Source organism: Prionailurus viverrinus, chromosome B4 (genome assembly GCF_022837055.1).
Source record: "Prionailurus viverrinus isolate Anna chromosome B4, UM_Priviv_1.0, whole genome shotgun sequence".
NCBI classification, from domain to species: Eukaryota; Metazoa; Chordata; class Mammalia; order Carnivora; family Felidae; genus Prionailurus; species Prionailurus viverrinus.
The window spans coordinates 64,674,259-64,696,633 of record NC_062567.1 but is presented as its reverse complement, the minus strand read 5'-3'; the positions used below and the strand labels follow the sequence as shown (position 1 = coordinate 64,696,633).

General features: G+C 36.7%; 1 protein-coding gene across 2 annotated transcripts in view; it reads left to right on the top strand.

The window, feature by feature from the left end:
• The window catches only part of SLC2A13 (solute carrier family 2 member 13), a 427,568-nt gene that overhangs the window by 160,410 nt on the left and 244,783 nt on the right, over nt 1–22,375 (top strand). For both annotated transcript variants that reach the window (XM_047867635.1, XM_047867634.1), the window contains exon 4: nt 13,293–13,401. In XM_047867635.1, the coding sequence (XP_047723591.1) occupies nt 13,293–13,401 (109 nt within the window). The remainder of the gene's footprint in view (nt 1–13,292; nt 13,402–22,375) is intronic.

Here is a 22,375-nt window from a genome sequence, read left to right as displayed (position 1 = left end):
TTGGTTGGAGTGCTGTTCTCAGGCTCGCAGGCACCGAATGCAAATAGTGGTCTACTATACCGGTATTTTTCTGGTTCCTGCCATACAATTTCTTGAGTGGGACATATGGAATTCACTTCTCCATTTCCTCTAACAATTGTTTTCTGTTGAAATTCTGCCACAGTTTTTCAGAACTCTTAGATTTGTAGGCATGTGCCTATGCATTACATAGAAACATGGAAGTAGGAACAGAATTATTGTAGCAGTTAGAAAAAAACGTACTTATATCTTCAACGATATCTCATTTTCTTCATTCAAGTAGGCGTGGAGAAGAGGTCAGAAAGGGGGATGAGCAACTAAAGGTCTGCAAATAATGAGATTCTATAATGGTGATCATTGTAACTATAAAACATCTTTTTTCTCTCTGTGTGTGTGTGTGTATGTATACATATATACATATGTACACATATATATTTTATAGATATATACACGTGTGTGTATGTACGTGCACATAAGAGAAAAAGGAACATGTTAACACCCTCATAGTATACAGGCAAGCCCAGTTCCCACAGGCGTTGTGTTATTCTAGCAGATCTCTCATGTCCCAAGTTTTATTTAAATCTGTGGGCTCAGGGATATGCTCTGTGCCTCAAGTTAATAAAATAATATTAATGTTTCTAAATGTTCATTGAGAGTTTTCCTTTTCCTTTGCTTTCCTTTTGATGTAGTAGTATTTTATTGGGTTTCATTGAGTGATGAGTTGTGTTCTAGGTGCAATGCTATCCCTCAGGTTTATCTTAAATTAAAATTGTGATCCTTAAGGAAATTACCCTCATAATGAGCCAGAAACTCTGAAAATTGCACTTTGCCATAAAAAAAGTCACTGATCCTTCCGAATTGATCTTTATAACGCATGAATCAATGTAAACCACGTCTTTTATACAGCTGAGTCCCTCCCTTATGTATCACTGGACCTATAAGTAGATATTTGTGAAAATTTGTCACAACCAGCCACAAGAGAGCTTTTAATGCTTCTTCTATGTATTATCCTACTGCATATAACGACCAGGCAAGGAGAATTTGAAAGACATTTCTCCAGATGCCTTAGCTTTTAGATGTCATAATTTTATTTCTGATAAGTTAGAAGATACGCTATTCTGAGCCAGATTTATGAGTAGTTTTTGGAAGTTATTTGAACTTACTCAGATTTATCAATCTCTCCTACCTTTCCAGGTTACCTCATTTTGTTCTTTTTCAGATTTGCTATGAGTAACAAGATGAGCCTTTAAAAGTAAAAGCTTAAAATTTTATCTTCAGTAAAAGTGATCAATTCCGTATGGAAATCCAATAGCTTTTTTTAAAATTAAAATTAATGTACCAGCTTGTTAATGGACATAAATTTCCTTTTCAGTATTTATTTTAGGTATTGATCTGAGGTTGGGGTATTTAGTTAGCCGCTTTAGGCCATAAAATATTTTGGGCAAAAGAAAAGAGATTGTTTTGGTACTATGTTGTTCCTAGCACATCTTTCTAGAATAAATGAAGCAGTGTTTATGCCCGGTAACCGGTCTTCCTATTAAGTTGTATTTGATTGGGAAATACAGTGATTATATTTTGTCATTTGTGTTTTACATTTTATTGATGTATATTTTCTTCTGAATTTTGTAGATTAAAACAAGAAGACTAAAGGGCATATCTAATGAAGTCTTTTGTTGTTGTTGTTTTTGTTTTTGTTTTTTTTTGGTTTTTTGTTGTTGTTTTTTTTTTCATTAAAAATCCAGGCTTTTGTTCATCCTTGCTGTGTAGGTCAACCTTTCTGCTAAGGTCTTCGGAAGTGACTGGTGTTTTTTTGTTAACTCAAAGCAAGCTCAGCAGCCACACAAAACTTTTTTGGAAAGACCTTAATTGCCAAGAGAGCCAGTGTATAAAGCAGCCCTAAGTGAGATTTTATTTATATGCTGATGTAGGATACTTTTGGATTGCAGCCGTGAGCAAAATAGATTCCTGAACACCTCTTCCACCCTGTGGCCTCCAGGGTCCAGTGCACCAGCTCTCTTGGATTCAGCAGCCAATGTTTATAGAGCTCCCTTGCAAGCTTTGTGTGTTGTGTTCATGGCTTAGTACAGACATTTTAAATCTCACATGTCTTAGTGTATCTGAACAAATGGAAGATGCAGTTATTATCCTGTTCCCTTTTTCCACAGCATTTACATTCTGCCATAAGTGTTATTTATTTTTGGAGTTAAACCTTTATAAGCGAAAGATGTGAGTCTTGGAAAAATCCATATTTTGAATCAGCTCATCATTTCCGTGAACCCAATACTCTACTTCCTACCCTATTTTGGAGAACTTAGTACTAAATTCTTTTTATAGAATATCTTTATTTCTTATTCTATATTTTATGACTAACGTGGATTTTTTTAAACACATAGGAGACCAAGATCTCTCCTTCCCATTGCCTTTTTTTTGTTGTTGTTGCTGCTGGTGGTAATTGGAGAGTGGGCAAAGAGATAAGAGTGTGGAGCAGGAGAACTACTTTAGAATTAGTGAATACATTTACAGCCTCATATGTTTGGTTCATTTTTAAATCTAGTTCTTGGCTATTTTTGGAATAATGATGAGTTTTTGAAAACCATGCTGACAGAAATCTGTCTATTTTCTTTAAGATGTTATATTTCAAGGTACCACCTATGTTTGCAACAATCATGCTTCCAGGATCTGGCAGGACATTTGTAATTTTTCAACATTCTGCCCTACTGTAAAATTATGAGCTATTTAATTCGGCCTCATTTTTATCTTTTTGGTATCTCCATTCATGGTAACTATCAGGTATAAAACCAAATAGAAAAAGAAAGAACACTAAAAAATGCATGAATCCTGATTAGATTTTCATCTTTATTCTCAGTGGTACTTATTTGTTGAATGCTTAAATCTAAAAACAGAAAATGCTAATAGAATATTATTCAAATATTCATATAAAATTTAAATATCCATATGAATACACACTTTTTAAACCAAGGAAAGTATTACTGTTTAGAGTTATCCTTTATATATCTTAAAAAATATTCTGATGTAATAGAGATATAGGAATATTTAAATTCTCAGGAGTCTACACATGATCTAAAATGAAGACAGGCAATGGGATAATTCTAATATTTCTGTGGTTGTATGAATAGTTTGACAGCATATGCCATTGAATTTGATAGAACTGCCATTCATTATAAGTGCCTGTGGCATAGGCATTATTGATTTATCACCTAGTGGTTTATTAGTAATCTGTATAGGAATGTTCTGTTTATTATAAAAGAAATAGAAATTATAAGTGTATCATTTACTTTTTTATGTTAATGGAGCTCTTTGAATTGTATTTTTGTGGAATCTTAAAAGTAAAGATACTTTATTTGTTTATCTAGAAAGAAAACCCATGTGATTTATCGACAATTTTTCATTTAAACCTTTCTACTTCTATTCATCTATGGAGAAATTCTAGAGAGCTGATAAATGAAACGATAGCTTCATTATTTGAGTTTTGGTGCAATACTTCACATGCATTACCACTTTTAATCATCACCATATAACTGTGAAGTACATGTTATCATATATGTGGCATGTGAAGCTCAGAGAGAGTAAGGAACCTGCCCAGGGTCACACAGCTTCAACAAAGCTAAGCTAAATTCAGATCTAGCTGATTTGACTCCCTGATTTGGAGACTCTTGGTCCCTGTGGTATCCAGCATTACTTATGGTTGCAGAATCCTTCAGTAGATGCAAGTTATACATAGTCCTAGATCTTAGTGTGTAATAGAAAATTTGGGTAGGTGAGAGACTTTTCAGATCACTAAGAATGACAACTTGTTATGAAAATACTGCAAAAGACCATTAGGTTAAGAGTATATATATTCTTTCACTTAAAAATTGCTTTGTCCAAAGACAGTATTGTTAAGAATATAGTTTAATAAAACTGTTCACTTATTTTTAAAAAAGGATATCTCCCTTAGCTCAAGAAAGACTGTCTAATGTAGTAATTTTTAATATTTTTTTCCTGAGCAACATACCATATTCCCATGGCTGTTAGGAACTTCAGAGGTCTTGTTTGAGAATTGCTGGGCTAGATGGTGCGTTTTATGATTGCCATCATTTATGTAGATACCTTTAATGAAAGAAATATTTTAGAATTAAGATAAAACCAAAGTTTTGGGGGAAAACCAGGATTTTAGTAGTATAAAGCCCCATTATCATCTCCTCTTATAAATAGGAAAAAAGTCTTTGCTTTAGCAACCTAGAATAATAATGACTGGATTAACACAGTCATTGCATATAGGCCTTAATGTACCATGATCAGCTCATAAGCACGCATCTATAGACAACTAGCCCAACACAACATCTTGGCAAATTGATTGCCTTAGAAGGATCTCAGAATGTATTGGCATAAATGCCAGACTGTGAAGGAATGATTGAGCCACCTGGGGTTGAATTTATCAGTAGCAGCAGTCCATTCTTCCAAACAAAACATGTGCCAAGCACCAGCTTGTAATCACAAACATCATCTGCCGCATATTGAAGAGGAAAACAGCATAGATATGCTCAGGATCTTAGTGATGGTTTATAATTAATCACAACATTGTTTAGCAACTCGCAGTGTATTCAGATTGCTTTATTCTTGAGTTCTCAATTACCATTATTTGCTCTGGTTCTTTCTCCTTCCTTCTCTTCCCTCCTTTTCCCTCATATTCATTAAACATATATTTATTGAATTTTTTGTGTTTGCATGACCTTAGGCTAAGTACAGTGGGAAGCAAAATGATAAAGTAGAGATGAAACCTGAGCCATTCACCCCACCCCATGTAATTCAGTGTGGAAGAAACATCAGCTACCTACCCTGCAAAACAAATTAGCCAGCAGTGAGAGCATAAGAGAGGTATAAAACTGACAGCGTGATTCAGATGACAGAATATCCTCTTTTGGTAACAGAGGTGACCTCATAGAACAGGAACATTGTAAGAGACAGAGATGTAAAAATATGAGGCTTCTTTCTGTAAAACAGGTTACCCCAAGATTGTTGAAGTATATAGCGTATTAGAGAAGAAGTATTGTGAGATAAGTCTAGAAAGATAGTCTGGGACAGGTGTGTGCCCTTTATCAGATAGGCCCTAGTGGGTCTGTTACAGAAGATTTTGAGCAGGTAAGTGAAGTAAGTGATCGGTGGTATGCGTTAGGGTGATGGCAGTGTGGAGAGGCTGAACTGATCCAGTGGAGACCATATATAAGGCTTTGTCACTGAATACAGAATGTATTTCTTAGTCAGTGTTAGTGTTCTTCAAAAAACAGAACCAATAGGAGAACTGTGGGGGAGGGGAGAGTGTGGGGAGGAAGATTGATTTATTATAAGGAATGGACCTCACATGGTTATGGAGGCTGAGAAGGTATCATCATCTGCCCACTGCAAGCTGCAGACCCAGGAGAGTGATGGTGTAAGTCCCCGCCTGAGGGCAGAAGACCAATGTGCCAACTCAAATAGGTGGACTGAGAGAACAGACTCTGTTCTCTTTTTGTCTTTTTGTTCTATTTAGACCCTCAGTGGATTGGATGATGCCCTCCCACATTGGGGAGGGCAGTGTGCTTTCCTCAGTGTACCCATTCAGATGTTCATCTTATTCAGAAACACCCTCATAGAAACACCCAGAAATATTGTTTAAGTAAATATCTGGTCACTCTGTGACCCAGTCAGGTTGACATATAAAATTAACACCTACTGTATGCCAGGAAGTTTATTATCTCAATCCTGATAATGGCCAGTGCCACTACTATACCCACGTAGCTGAAGAGAAGATAGAGGCTTAGTGAGGTTGAGTAACCTGCTGAAAAGCTCCCAGTGGCCAAGTAGTGGAGTTGTAATTTCAGCCCTGGTCTGTGGATTCACTGCCATCCTCTGCCCTGTGCTGTCTCAACTATGAGCTGGCTGAGAGTCCAGCTGGGGCAGCAGAGAGCTGGGGAGCCACAGCAGCACAGATACAAAAACCAAAGAAAAATTTCTGATGTTTTGTGGAAAGAAAAGAGGCACACATACATTCATTTTCATTAGAATTTAGCAACTTGTTGGCTATGGAAAGTAGGAAGAGGGAATGAATAGCCAAGTGCCAAGTTTTTAATCTTCATTAATAGCACATAAGGTAAAGAACAAGTTTGAGGTGAGAAATGATGACCTCTGTTTTATATGTACTTGAGCTGGCATGCCTTTTCTGGGTCCTTCCCTAGGCCTGAATCCTTACTTTATATGTACCTCTGTTAGAGCACTTAAGCTGTTGTGGAGTAACTTATTTTATTTCTGTTGGTGACTCCCTCCCCACCCCGATATTAGGAGCTCCTCTGAGACTCCTGGTGTTCCTGTACCTAGCACAGAGTAGGCTCACAGAATGTGCTTCACGCATGTGCTTTACGCTAGGAGCATTTGGTCACAGAGGCAGGAGGGAACAGTGGAAGTCCAAGGAAGAAGACCTTTTGAAATGCATGTTGTGAAACTATAACTTGGACCCAACTAGAGATGAATGAAAGACTTCCCCAGCAGCACGGAGGGCCTGCTTCACAGACACACTGAATTTATCATGAAACAAGTGTGTCCGTTTTCCTAATTATTTGCAAATGATGCTCACCTCCCTGGAGATGGGAATGGTGGAGGGAGTAGAGTAAAATGAATGTTCTGAAACCAGTTAACTCTGGAGTTAAGGCTTGAGACTGTGGCAAGTGAGGCTATGAAAAAGAGAAAAAGAGGAGGTTGAGGGATTAGAGTCTTGAGCACAGACCATGTTTATTATTGCAGCTTCAAAGTGCTTCAGTTCTGTTTTGTTATATGTTCACAATTGTTGATTTTTTTATGCTAAGGAAAATCAGCTTAAGTATGCATATAAAACTTCCTGTCATTTATGGATGAACAAGAAGGTAGCTCAACTCCTAGCTCTACATGCTTACTGGTTTGTCACTTTCGGAAATCACGTGATCCCTTTGTGCTTCCTTTGCTCATTAACACCAAATGCTCTCACCTACTTATGTCTCTTCTGATGATGAAAATTGGTTCATAAGACATGAAGAGCTATTGAAATACTAGAAAACCCATTGGGATTTGAGCAGATGCCTTGAAATCCTCATTGATCTGTTGGTGTCACCGTGGTTGGCACACGTCCTCCCTTCCCGAAGGCCTGTGGAGCGTGAGAACTGCGTCCTCTAGTTGTATCAGGAGAGGACTGTGGTGTTGGGTTCTTACTGAGCTTGTTTGCAGCCCAGTCATGGAGCCCCAAATTGGGGAGCAGGGAGGGTGCTATCTGAAGCCGAGCAGTGATTCTTTTGCTCCCACTGAGGGCCCTGCTTGTCTCCACAGAGCATCTTCCCTTTGACAAATAATTTAGTCTGTGAAGACTCAGCAGTGGAGAAGCCGCCTACAGTTTGCGTCTTGGAATTCTTTAGTCATCATGTGTTCTACTTCTTCTTTAAGTTTTCTTTAGTACATGGCAAAATCCACAAACAAAAACAAAAGGAAAGGGAAGAATAAGAGCAAGGAAAATCTTGAAGAGATTCCAAGGGTCCTGCATCCTCGACAGTTCTCACTTGATAATCTTGCAGCTGATTGCATCAGTCCAGTTTAATCAAATATTGTTGTTGCATCTAATTAATAACTCCTTTGTGCCCTTATTTCAGCGAAGGTTATGGTCTTCGAATGTTTGAATTTTCTCCTTCCCAATCATTTCACTGTGTCAGCCCTATTGACATAGTTTATTTATTTGTAAAGGTGTGTGTGTGTGTTTGTGTGTGTTAGGTTTTAGTATATCCAGTGAGGTATAATTTACATATAATAAATGGTACATAGTTAAAGTTTATATGTTGGTACATTTTGACAGATGTGTACACTGTGAAACCCTCACCACTGTCATGATGGTGACCATGTCCTTGCTCCTTCAAAACTTTCTTTTGTGCTCCTTTTTAACTGTTCCCTGTACAAGCAACTGCTAATCTGCTTTCTTTTGTAAAAAAAAAAAAAAAAAAAAAAAAAAATTTAATGTGTTTTTGAGAGAGAGTGGAGGAGGGGCAGAGAACGAAAGGAAGAGAGAGAATCCCAAGCCAGTTCCGCACTGTAAGCGCAGAGCCCAGCATGGGGCTTGGTCTCACAAATTCGTGAGATCATGACCTGAGCTGAAATTGGGAGTTGGACACTTAACTGACTGGGCCACCTGGGTGCCCCTGATCTATTTTATTTTCTGTCAAAGCATTGAGACTTGGAGGAAAGTTTTTAACTGCAAACTCATTATTTTAAAATAGCTTATAGTATATTCAGGCTATTTTTTGAGTTAGCTTTGGAAGATTCTGTCTTTTAGAGAATTTGCCTATTATATCTAAGATGTTGAATTTGATGCCGTGAAGTTTTTCATAATACCCCTTTATTATTTTTTAAATATCTGTAGAATCTGTATCGATGACACTTCTCTGATCCATGATAACAACTTGTATGTTCTCTTTCTTTTTTCCTGATTGTTCTGTGTATTATCTTCCTATGGCTATTGTAAAAAAATCACTAAAATTTGGTAGCTTAAAACAGTAGAAATTTATTCTGTCTGGTGGCCTCACATTTGAAATTCGTTTCACTAGGTTAAAATCAAGGTGTTGGCAGGGTCATGCTCCCTCTAGAGGCTCTAAGGGGACAATTTGTTTTTTGCTTTTCCAGCTTCTGGTGGAACTGGCATTTCTTGGCTTATGGCTGCATCAGTCCAGTCTCAGTGTTCATGGCCACATTGCTTTCTCCCATCCTGTCCTGATTCTCCCTTTTCCATGTCAGAATCCTTAACTTAATTACATCTGCAAAGTTCTTTTATGCCATCTAAGGTAACATTAACAAGTTTCAAGGATTAGTTCATATGCATATCTTTTGAGGGGCTATTATTCAGCCTACCACAGTGTGGCTCAAAATTTACCAATATTATTTATATTACAAAGAACTAACTGGCTTTTGGTTTCATTGATTTTTTTTCCCCTCAACTGTCTTTTTATCTATTTCCTGGATTTCTATTCTACTCTTTATTATTCTTTTTATCTTGTTTATTTTGGGTTTCATTTGTCCCTCTTTTCCTGGTTTTGTAAAGTGGAAGCCATGGTCACTGCTGTAAATTTTCCTCTGTTTTAAATTAGCTGCATTCCACGAAATTTCATTTGGTGTGTTTTCATATTCTTTCAGCTCAAATACTTTCTGATTTCCCTTTATTTCTCTTTTCCATGGAAATGTATTGTTTAGTGTCCAATAAGGAGGGAATTTTCCAGTTCAGTTATTGATTTCTGCATTAATTTCTTTATGGTACAAGAACATTCTTTGTGTGACTTAAATACCTTTAAATTAATTAAGACTGGTTTTAGAGCTGAGAATATAATCTATCTTGCTAAGTATTCCATGACATTTACCATTTACTATTGGAAAGAATGTGTATTCTGCTCTTGGTCAGTAGAATGTTGTTTAAATGTCAGCTCAAGTTTGTTGATCATGTTGTTGAAATCTTCTGTATCTGCAAATTTTCAGCCTACTTAATTGTATGAGTTATTGAAAAGAGAATGATAAAATATTTGAGTATGACTTTGGGTTTCTCTATTTCCCCTTGCTGTTGTATCAATTTTTGTTTCATATGTTTTGAAACTCTTATTAAGTGCCTCAGCATTTAGGATTGTTATGTCCTCCTGATGAGTTAGTCCCTTTGCTGTTACAGGTTGTACTTTCCTGCCTTTTTGCATGTCTGATAATTTTTCATTGTATGCTAGACATTATAAATTTTATCTTACTGTTGAACTTTGTTCTCAGATGCTATTCAATTCCTTGGAAGCAGGGGGGCCTTGATTTTTAAACTCTTTTGGATGGTACCCAAGCAGTGTTTAATCTGGGTACTTTTGATTACTCTTCCTTACACTCTAGATCTTTCCCTCTGATTGGTACAAACAAGTCCTAGAGTGGAATTCTTTAATTCCTTCCTGCAGCTCTTACTCCTGCCTTGACTAGTTTCCTCACACATACCCACTCAATGGAGGAATACCCAAGGGGGACTGCAGATCTCCATTGTCCCCTCTCTGTGAATTTCTCTCCACTCTGGCACTCCACTCTGGCAAGTCTAGCTGCTTTGGCATCCCTGCATTCTGAGCTGCATCCTTTCAATTCAGGGAGACCACCAGGGTCTGCCTAGCTTCCCCTCTTTGTATTGTGTCCTGGAAACTTTTTTTGAGGCATTAAGCTTGGGCAGTCTTTGTTGGGTTCACTTCTTTTGTGTCCTGAATCTCAGAGGTCACTACCCTTTGTTGCCTGTTACCCATTATCATGAGAACTATTGTCCAATACATTTTTCATGACTTTTAGTTGGTTTCAAGTTGAAGGCAAATCTGGTAACCATCACTCCCATCTTGTGTGGAAGTGGAAATCAGGAGCTGGATTTTATTCAGAGTGAGTTCTAGTGCATTTTTAATTACACCTGGAGAAACATCTGTAGGCTTGGCTCATAGCCATTAACAGGAATGGCTACACTTGTAGGACTGTCCTTTTCATCCTTGCCACTGGAGTACCTGCCACACTTGGACAGCCATTGTGAATATTAGTATGAAGTGTTCAGAATGGAGGAAAAGATGAACCTATGTTTGGTTCTTTCATCTGGTGTTTTAGTGTATGTTATATTTTGAGTCCAGTAGGTTTTATTGTGTGGGAATTTGTGTCCAAAGACAAATAACTTTTTAAAAATTGTAAAATGTTTGTATACATTAAGTGTTTTTAATTATAAAAATCAAATATAATAAGTAGAGCATGACATTTTTTTTAAATTTTTTTTTTCAACGTTTATTTATTTTTGGGACAGAGAGAGACAGAGCATGAACGGGGGAGGGGCAGAGAGAGAGGGAGACACAGAATCGGAAACAGGCTCCAGGCTCTGAGCCATCAGCCCAGAGCCTGACGCGGGGCTCGAACTCACGGACCGCGAGATCGTGACCTGGCTGAAGTCGGACGCTTAACCGACTGCGCCACCCAGGCGCCCCTGACATTTTAAATTTTCACTTACAAACATTCAACCAATTAATATGTTTGATCTTTTTCTTCTGCTTCATATCTTCTGTGATACAAAAATTAATGATAGTTTGCATTTAAGTCAATTTTACTGCCTAATAAAGCTGGTTTATAATTTTAATGAAAGGAAATTATTTCCTTTTATTTATGCATAATCAGATGTGCACTGCTGTGACCAGAATTTATCTGTATATTAAAGCCATTCTAATAACAGAACAGCTATTGTTTATTTTTAGCAGGAAATCAAAACCAAGAAAAAGCTAAAAAACTCAGAATTTTAAAAACTAGGAAATAAATATGTGACATTTATACAATAGTATATATCTTGTTATTTATACAAGTCAAACTTTAATCCTAATTTGTCCTAATTTTCTCTTTATTTTTTTGTCTTCTAAAATCATTATTACCTAGTCTGTCCATCAAATCATGGAACAGTTTAATAGTGAAAGTAGGCACAGCTGCCCACAGATTATAATAGATTCCTTGCAAAACACCGGTTTCTCATCTATGGAGGTTTAGTACTAAAAGCTGAAAAAGGGGTTTTATTTTTGTGTTGTCGTCATTGTTTTAAATTTTCCATGGTACACAAAGTAAGTGATAATATTTTTCACTTAATTTTTTTTTATTTATGGAAATTGGTGTATCATTTTATGATGCTGTGTGTGTGTTTTTCATGTTGTGGTTCATTTACAGATAGCTGAATTTGCAGGCGAACCTGCTACCTTTCAGTCAACTGATCCAGATGTATTTCAGTATTGTCACAGTAAAGCTTTGAAAATCTACCTATTTCAGCTTTTCTGATACACGAGGTTTAAAACTGCTTTACTTTAAACTAAAACATTTGACATTAAAATACTTTCACCCTCCTTTCTAAAGGGGTTGTCACTGCATTAAGCTTTGAATGACCATAAATGCTTCTCTGTCCGTATCCTGTCTTACCATTTCAGGACAAAATCATTTGCAGTAAATCAAGTTTTTCATGTGGTTTTAATCACATGCATGTAGAGATGAATATTCTCACTCTGATAATGTTCAGTTCTAATTAATACCCTGGCTCAACATCCCATGTTAACTTTTATTGCCAAGACAACAACATATTTTATTCCATTTTTGTGAACTGGGATATTAGATATCCTAAAGGTTGCTGAAATGGTAAAATTAACTTGGATTTTGAACTTGACTTGGTTTAGGGTTTACTAATGAAACTTGGCCTCCAGGAAGAATTCCTCTAATTAAGCAATTAACATTCCAGTGATCCTAGGCCATGTCTTCTAACAGCGGGAATACCATAGGTCCTGGGAGTCAACCCTGGCCCCATGAGGACACTGTATAGAATGCCTCTTCAAGCTAAGGTAAAGGTGTGCTTGAAGTACTTCTGGGACTAGAAGGGGCAGTTTTAATAATTATGCCCAGACCATAGACGTCAATAAGGTTAGTTATCTTACATATGACCTCTGTGGTTCATATCTGCAGCTTTCCAAAATTGATCTAGTGTTCTGACATAGAGACCAACGCATCTGTGCCATTTTGAAAGCCCATTTGTATTTTAAAAAGATCACTGAATGCCCCTTAGGGAACTATTCAAAATCTAGAAAAAAATATATTTATATATATATTTATTTATACCCCTATGTAATTTTTTTCTTTTATTATCTTTTGGGTAGCATTTATTAATAGTATACACCATATAAACCATAACCAAGTCTGATACCTTGCCCAAATTTCTTAACTTTAATTGAATAGGTTGGAAAGAATTTTGTTACTTAAGTCAGATAAATTGGAATGAATTCTGTTCCTTGTTTAATTGTTTTTAATGAATGCCATTCTTTTGGTTGATTAAAGCAATTTGCCAGTGACTTTGTAAGTAGTCCCACATTGAATGGATTTTTAAATAATAATTGCCAAGAAAGTGGAAAAACGAAGAGTAGTTAATGCAGTTTGTAGGGATTTAAGGAAGAATAATTTCTGACAGTTCCAATTATGTAGGTCTTCCTAGAACCCATAAATTGCTTTAACTTCAGTTGTTCCTTGTTGCTTTTACAGTTTAAACTCAAGTATATACTAAATCTGTTTTAGAAAATACATCGTGCCCAGATTTCTGTAAAAGTATATACGTTCTATTTTATAATGCCCAGTTATGTTGACTTCACAGAGATTTGGGGAAATTAATCCTAATGGGAACAATGACTGTGGGAGCTGAAAATAATAGATGTGTCCTTCTTTTTCTTTCTTTTTTAAAAAAGCTGGACCTGTGATCTGCAGAATGCTGAGTTATCCCCCAACTCGCCGAGCTTTAATTGTGGGTTGTGGTCTGCAAATGTTCCAACAGCTCTCAGGCATTAACACCATCATGTATGTATTTCTTTCCTGGCTTTTTACTGAAAAGGAATTGTGAAGGAATTATTTTACATGGAAAAAAAAAAAAAGAATAGGACTTTAGGTGTTTTGTTGTATTAATTGTGTAGGATCCTCCTTTTGGAAGATACTTTGCAATTTTTAATCCTGTCGATGTGTGGTTTAGAAGGAGGTGATTTATATTGTTATATTTTATTGCCTTATTTGATATCATAAATTTCTTCTTGTACATCATCTGTTACTTCCTTATATTCTGAGCTAATGAATGTATCATTTTCATAAGCCATTACTTGATGCTGGTTAGAAAGTGAAACAAAAGGGAATCATCTGGCCTTGCCAGGGATTAATGGGCACTCAGATAACTAGTTTGTTTCTTTTGGGAGCAGTTACAATACAATGTGATGAAAACATTAATAGAAGATGTTTATTACCATCAGAATGGGAAGACACAGAAGTTTCATATTGTCTAGTTTCAGATTAATCCCCAAAGTTGTATGGGTTTGGGAGGTGGAGCAGGATAAATAGGTTGTAGCATGTTTTCATTCATTCAACATTAAACACATTTTTTAATGGCCTATTTTATACGAGACACACAAGAATGAGTAAAGTAGACATGAATAAATTCACAGTTTAATATAGAATTTCAAATTGTGATAAGGACTGGGCAGGACTATTCCAGTCCTCCACAGAAAAGACTTTTAAGATCCTAGGTAATACAACATGGGTTAGAGGAAAGTCATGAGTTTTGCCGAGAAATTAGTTGTTGGGTGAAAACCTGCTAAATCTTGGAAAATTCTCCCCCACAACCTATTGGCTGAAATTATTCACCAAAAAATGCAAATCATGTAAAATTCAAATTTGCTTGGTAAACCATTTGTATTTAGGACTCTTGACATTTTCCTTTGAAGTTACTTGGGATTATGTTTGTTTTCTGGATGAGGTGCACCACAATGGTTCTGTGTCTACCATCCTAAGTGTGGTGATGGAACAGAATTGTAATGAGGCTCATACTTTCAAATAATGCAGTGCAATGATATCCTATGTGAATATCTATTTTATCAACCTAACTTAAAATATATTCTCTGTTTCTGTTGTTTGTTCTGCCCTTTTCTAGGCATTTAAATTTGACAAAGTAAATTTTTGTTCTACTTTATTGTATTCCTATAAAACATCATCAACAGAGCCAACTCTTATTGATGGGTAGTGGCTGAGGCCAGTGTGTTCCTAGTTGAAATGGCTGTCATAGTCCATTCACAGATATCTGGTGTAAACCATGCTGATTAAGGTTTTTAATTTTTTAAAGTTTATTTTATTTTGAGAGAGAGTGAGAGAGATAGTGAGTGGGGGAGGGGCAGAGAGAGAGGGAGACAGAATCCCAAGCAAGCTCCGTGCTGCCAGAATAGAGCCCCATGTAGGGCTCCAACTCACGAATCATGAGCATGCCCTGAGCCGAAATCAAGAGTAGAATGCTTAAGTGGCTGAGCCATCCAGGCACCCCAGGGTTTTCAGATTTTAATAAGGCATTTATTTCTCCAAATACTCAGTCTTTTCACAGTGAGATCAAGTGATATGAGTCTAAGAATCCTGATATTCCTTAAGATTTATGGTAGTCATTATGTGCTTTGCTTATCACAAACTGTACATAATAGAGGTAGCATTGTCAAACAGCTTTTGCTTGCAGTTGAGTATTAATCCTGGAAAGTAGGAAGAATAAAATAAGGTAAATGATGGCTCAATTTAGATTGCTTCTACGTGATGCAAAACAGATGGCCAACTCCCTGAAGAAATTAATACGACATTTTAATGTCTGGAGGTTAGAGGGTTAGACACTTAAATGAAAGATGCCTATGATAAATAACTGCTGGTTATTCATAATACAGTTTCAAACATTCATACTTTAAGCCCATAAAACTTAATGCAAATCTTTCATTATAACAGACTGCACTACTGTCATCATCTGGATGGAAGATGACTAATCTGGGAGTCATTCCTATAGTGTGTTATCCTTTACTCTTTCTAGTCTGCATTGGTGTGTGTGTCTTTCTCCATTCTTAAGATTCAGTAAATACTGTCGTAAGTTTTGTTGCTTCTAATTTAAAATAATTTCTTAACTGGAATCTAGTAGTTTATGTTTTGTTTTTAGTAGAAAATATTAATTACGTATTTTTCTTATTTTAAAAAATGTCATTTTGTTAATTTGGATTTCTGTTTTTATGGATATTCCATTATGTGTATTTCATTACTTTTTCTTTCCAGCTTTTTTCCTGCTAAGTGGGAAATAAAGTAGGCAGTGCTCTTCAGTATTCACAGCCCAAACCTAATAACCTGTAGAAGTTGAAATCTTTTTACAAAGTCTGTCTTTCACCTGGAAGTTTGTGTGAAACTGAAATATGAGATATTTTGTATTCTATCTCTCACCAAGAAAAGTTCATAGGAAGATCATATGGAAAGATACTGAAAGATAAATCATTCTCCCAGTTGCATTATATATCTTACCATGTTTAGTTTTGTCTGTTTTCCCTCATAGAATTTTTGTTTCTATCTCCTTGACCTATTTAGTATCCTACCTCAGTCAAGGAAATAGATATTCTTCTCGTAATATTTAATTTTCACATCCTCTCCAATGGAAAAAAAATATTTTGTTTGTGTGTATGTCTAAGTATTTCTTATTCGTATAACTCACATTTATATCCTAACCTATACCTTATCTGCTATCCTATCAAACAGTGAGCTTCTGAGTTCTTAAAAAGCATTACATACTTTAGACACTAAATTAAACTCTTAGAAGAAGCAATTTTCTAATAAGACTTTAATCACTTAATTTCAAAACATGTTGAATAGATTATTTTCTTTTCACAGTAGAGAAAGAACAGAGTACATGGAGTACTAGCTTTCCTAATATAAAAGTGTTGATATTATTGCACTATATCTCACAGACCAATAAAATATTTCCACATGTGTTAAAAAGGAGAGGAGTAATAGATGAAGTTGATGATGATTAATGTGGAGGAAACTTTCTTAAGAAACTCTCATTGTGATCTCTTCTAAGCTCTACTTATAAAGTCAAGAAAATTTCCATTTCCTATCTAACAAATTTTATCTGGATGACTACTGATACTTGAACCCTTCCCACATTGTTATTACTACAGCCAAAATGTGTGTATATGTGGGAGGGAAAGAAGGAGAAAAAGTAAGAAAAATAAGGAAAACACCTGGCTGTTTAGAGGTTTGATAGCATGTTTCTTCTTTTGAGCAACTTATAAGCTGTATCTTGATACATTCTTATGAACATGTAATCAGTCCATCTTAGACCGGTGGGAGTTAACAGATTTTTACCTGGGAAGACCACCAAGTGGTTAAATGGCCCACTTTAAGGTTACACAGAAGATCAGTAGTAAAGAGGAGAAGGAAATCCAGAAATTTAAGCTTCTGAGTCAGCTTCAGGTAAAAACGATTGTGAGAGAATAGATTTCTTTCAGGTACTCTGTGCCAGTACTCTACTTTTAACCTATTCTTCTTTTAGATTAAGGTTCCAAGATTTCTCTCTTCCTACTCTTCCCTGTTCTACTAACTCAAAGTGGGAGTGGGAAATAGGCATTTATACTGGATGGGCAGTGATTCTTACTTCTGTAGCTGCATTCCCTTAATCCCCAGGTGATCTCTTCTTCTCTCATATTTACAAGAGATAATAAAGGATTTTGGAAAATATGCCCTTATAGTAATAATGTTAAGGGCTATCCTTCACTGAACATTAAATACCAGATATTCCTGTAGCATGCATTAACTCACTTAAATATTCACAGAAAATGAAAAAAATTAGGACAAAACTGCTAGCCCCTCTAATGGTATAATTATGTATTATGATCATGATAATAAACATTTTTACTATGTTACATGTGTAACACTATAAAGTATTTTTATATACTTTTATATATATATATATAAACACTTTATATATATATATAAACACTATAAAGTATTTATAGACACGATCTTTCCAGATGTTCATAAAAATCCTGTCAAGTAGAGCCAGTTCTTCTGTTTATTCTGTAGCTAAGGAGGCTAGGGCTTAACAAGTTAAATGACTTATTCATTGTCATCCAGTTAATAAGTTTTAGCAGTGAGGGTGGAACCCCGATTTTCTGACTCCAGATCACATGAACCACTCTAGTTTTAGAACACCTGAAATGCCCAGAGCTGACTGTTTAAAGCTTGTTTGGGGGTAATATAAGGTAAGAAATCAAAGTTAGTGGAACTCATTACCATCCAGGGATTAAAAAAGAATGTGGAATGATTGTGTGTATCCATCTCAAGAATCATAAAGCTCATTACATTCTTTAATCTCCTGGTACCCAGTTAAGTAAAGCCTTTGCTTTCTACCCTTATCTAGAGTTCCTGGACAAGCCAGCCCAATCGATGACTGGGTGAGGCATTTATATTTGTTAATCATTTTCATTAATTTCATAAGGGCAGTATTTCTGTATCTGTTCCATTCTCATATTTTATCCTCAACAAACTCTCCTAGTATAAAAAATGATCATGCAGTCAGGAAACATGGTACAGCAAGCAGGCATGGGCAGATGGTGGTAAATGTACAGACAAATAAAAGTGACAAGAAATAAGAGGAAAACAATAAGGATTTATGCGTTCTCCTGTTGTAAATCAGAGCCAGAGGTGAGGTTTTGCTCTCGGAGATCTTCAGCAGGCAGGATGCATGGACCAAAGCATCTGCTCACTAATGTGAACATTCTTCTCTCTCCACCACCTCAGTAGGACTCTGAACATAATCCAGAAAAGCTGTTGAATGATAACATGCTTACCCCATTGAAATGCTTCAGGATGAGTGTATTTGTAGTCAGTTGTGTTCATTAGATGAAAGTGATTAAACAGATGAGAAATAGTGAAGGTTCAGGGTTCACTCCTTTGCAAGATGAGTTTAATGTGTTGGGAAGAATATTGGCCCAGGAATCAGGAGAGAATTAGTTTCAAAATCTGTCTCCACAGTGGGACTTTAGGCATGCCAGTTACTTGCCTTCATTCTAATTACCTGTCAAGTGAAGTAGATGAGCTTTAATGTACATTTGATGAGGAAAAATGGGGTTTCAAAAATGGAAGCTAAAACATTTGTGTTTGAAATACTTTAAACCTTTCTTGTTTGGAAAGTTATCAGACTGCAGGAGATCAGTTTTAATCTAAAAAGAGAAAATGTATTTGGTAGACATAATTTTTGAAAGATTGGTTAAATGCTTGTCATTGTCCTAGATACTTAGCACCTTATTTGTTAAGACCACACTTTTATTTCCAAAGCATATCTTTTTTAGAAGCACGATCTTGGTTATAGGTGACAGTGCTTTGCCCCAAGATTGTGTAGCAAGCCTGATGTGCGAGAACATGGCTTCCATAATGTTGTAAGGGTAGGCTCAAGCTGAGTGAACTTCACTGGCCTCTCAAATCATGTACAAGGGAAAGGATGCAACTTCCACCTTTGGAGTCTAAGGCCATTTTTCATGACAGATCACTGTCACTGTCTTAATGTGCAAAACAAAGCATTCTCATCAGAGAAGCTCTAAACCCTCTAAACAGAAGGGCTTTCTAGTGTGTCTGTTTGCTTTCCATTTCCCTCTGTATATGTTGCACACCTGTCTTAGTTTGAGTTCTCCAAAACAGGCTCTAAGATCAAGAATTAGATGCAGGTGATTTTGGGAGGGATGCTACCAAGAAGCATGAGTAAGAGAGCAGGGAAAGTGTGGTAGGGTCTGGGATGCAGTGAAGCATCTCAGCTGATCTCAGTAAGCAGAGTTCAAATCCTGCTGAGGAATAGTGTAGAATGTGATTCAGCACTATTCCAGGAATACTTCTTCACCATCCCCAGTCCCTCAAGGTAGTGTCATGCCTACAGTCATTCTTTGGTTCCCTGAGCAATCTCTCCTGGAGCCAGAGTTCTCAGGACCTAAGAAGAGAGACACAGTTTAACTAGAAATTGTCAGATTCTAGAGTGAGTTTCCATAACTAGAGGACATTCAGAGAGGGGCCAAGAGCATATGGGGCAGGGCATTAAGAGCATCTGTTTAAAATCTTGCTGTGTCTTCAAATATGTATAAAAATAAGTTGACACAATATGGATATGGACTTTCTTAGTGTCTTTCCACGGTTATAGCAAATTTATTTTTAGTGAAAAAAAGTCACTAACCATACAAAAAGTAAGTAATAAAAGTTTCATAAGAAATGATGAGAATATATTCCCTTGAATATTATTATTTTTGGAGGTTTTTTATATAATTCATGAATAATTTTGTCTCGTCATAGGAATCTTAAAACTAAAGTATTCATTTATTCCTTCAACCAGCATTTCCTATATTATTGATAGAGCTTCAAACATAATTCTTGTCATTGAGAAATCTTTATTCTACCAGCAATTAGACACAAATACTTAACCACACAGCATCATAAAAGCCATGTTAATATGTTGTTAGGAACACTGTATATGGAAAGACTAGTTTTACCTGGAACATGAAGAGGACATATATAAGTGATTTTTTTTGATACATTTAAAAAATTTCTTTACATGCCTTTGTTTTCTGGCCGGAAACGTGATGTATCAAATATAAACACAACGTTTGGTGTTCGATCTGAATTTGAATCCAAACCTGGTACACTTGCTGTGTAAGCACTACATGCTGTTTTAATTTCTCAGAGTCTCAGTGATCTGGAAATCCAGAATAATACTTTTACGATGATTAAATGAAAATAGTATGTATGGTTCAGGCCCATGGGAGGCACTGGGTCCATGCAAGCTTCATTTCTGCTCAGCATGTATTGCATTTTGTCAATTCCAGGGAATTTGTGGAAAGCAGGGACATCCCGCAGTTAATGCATCCTCTTTGGCCCATGCCCATTAATCCAGGATTTAAGCCATCCTCTGTAGATAGAAAATTGTTATAATATTCTTTCATTCATGTCTCTGTTTTCAGAATATAGAAAGAAATCATAGTAGTGTTTTTCTTGTAACTCACAGATACGGTAGGAGTGTTGTCCACTTCAGTATTAGGGGTGTTCTTTTTATCTGAAGTTTAAGTCAGGGAGAAAAGACCTCAGTGACCTTTGAGTGATCAGAGCTAATATACCTCACGTGGCCTGACTTGTGGTTTACATCAAAAGATGGTCATATCCTTTTGCATGCTTTCTGAATCAGATGTGAGTTTTAAGGTTCTGTGGCAATTAATGGAAATTTATCTTCGTGGTTTGTTAACGTATCAACAACTAAGATTCTGGGTTCCCCAGGACATCTTCAGTAATATAAATACATGAGTTCTTTGCCTACCCGTTCTCTGACTACTGCTTTGCTGAAAGGTAAGTAGATGAAATGGAGATGCTGTTAATAAGTTGAAATAACAACATGAAATCCAGGGCTGTACCCTAAGAAATAGGCTTGCTGTGTCCATAAAGTGAAACCTTGCCCCCCCCCCCCCCCAAATCATAGGTAAATTTGAGAGTAACCAGTCTGGGTAATTACAGGTAGACTATTAAAAACTTGTAGAGATGTTCACTTCTTTCTTCATTCTTTAAACAAGTGGGTAGAAGGCACTCTGCTAGGGACTAGAGATGCACAGTATCTTAGCCCATCCCCAGGGAACTTTGGTCTTTTCCCCCTCATCCTTAAAAGAATATGCTGCCACCTGTCTTGAAAAGTTCCTTTGAAGATGAAAGGAGGCAGCAAAATGACTGCCATAGGAGATAGTCAGATGGTATTGGGGGGGGGGGGTTGATTCTCCTTTCCACACTTGTATTTGTTGTCCACTCAGTAAGTGAGCTGTCTAGGCTCTCCTCACTTGGTGATGGTTCTTTTAAAATGTTTCCTTTGTTGGCACATCACAGCATGATATCTTGAGTCTCCTTCATGACTTTGCCTACTTGTTTTGTTCCTTAATGTGGGTGCTCCCCAGACCTTGGCTTATAGATCTGCTGGAGATTTCATCCTCTCTCATGGTTTTGATGACCATCTACATGTGAGGGATGACCCGAATCCACATTTCTACATCAGAACTGCTCTGAGATACACAATTATATCCAACTACTGGACATTTTTACTTGGATATCCTACTCTCACCAGTGTCCATATGTACAAAACCAAATGCCTATAATTTCTCTCCAGTTTTCCCTTTCCTGTAATCCCCGTTCCAGTGAGGTGGGTGCCCAAGACACTATATGGGAGCTCACCCTTGTAAATACAACAATTGCAATTTCCTTCACTTTTACTTCCTGAACATCTCTTCTATCCTTTCTATTTGCTTTATTTTCATTATATGTCTGAGTTCAGGCTCTGCTTTAGTCAGGGTTCATTGTATTTGCAAACACCAGAATCCCATTCAAATCTAGCTTAAGGAAAATAAGGGAGTTTGCAGTAAGAATTAGAGACTAAAGGCAGGAAATGTAGCTGGGCCTACAAAGGGGCTGAATCCAGAAACTAGAGAGTCACTTGCTCAGCCTCTGTGTCCACATGGTACTTTGTCCTTGCTTTTCTCTGGCTGAATGCATCCTCTTCCTCCTTTCTTTTTGAGATCTTCCTCTGGGTTTGTTGTTGTTGTTGTTGTTGTTGTTGTTGTTGTTGTTCATATTTGGTCACACCCTGCCACATAACCTTAAATGTACTTCTGAGTTCAAGAATCCACAATTAATTGACTGGAGTTGTCTCAATTCTTAATTCCTAAGAGAGAAAAATCAAGGTAGACCTACCCTAGCTCACGTATGGGAGGCCAGGGGCTGGGCAACACTGTAGGAAGAGACTCAGAGGATTTTTCTGCCTTAACTCTCACCTCCTTCAGTCTGTCCTTATCTCTGCCTGTGAATTTTCTGAAACAAAGTCAAATCCTATCCCTTCTTGACTTAAAAATCATTAGTAGTTCTCACCGCTTTCAGCTCAAAGTCTGGAGCCTTTCATGTCCTGACTTTTGTCCGTCTTTGCATGCCCTGT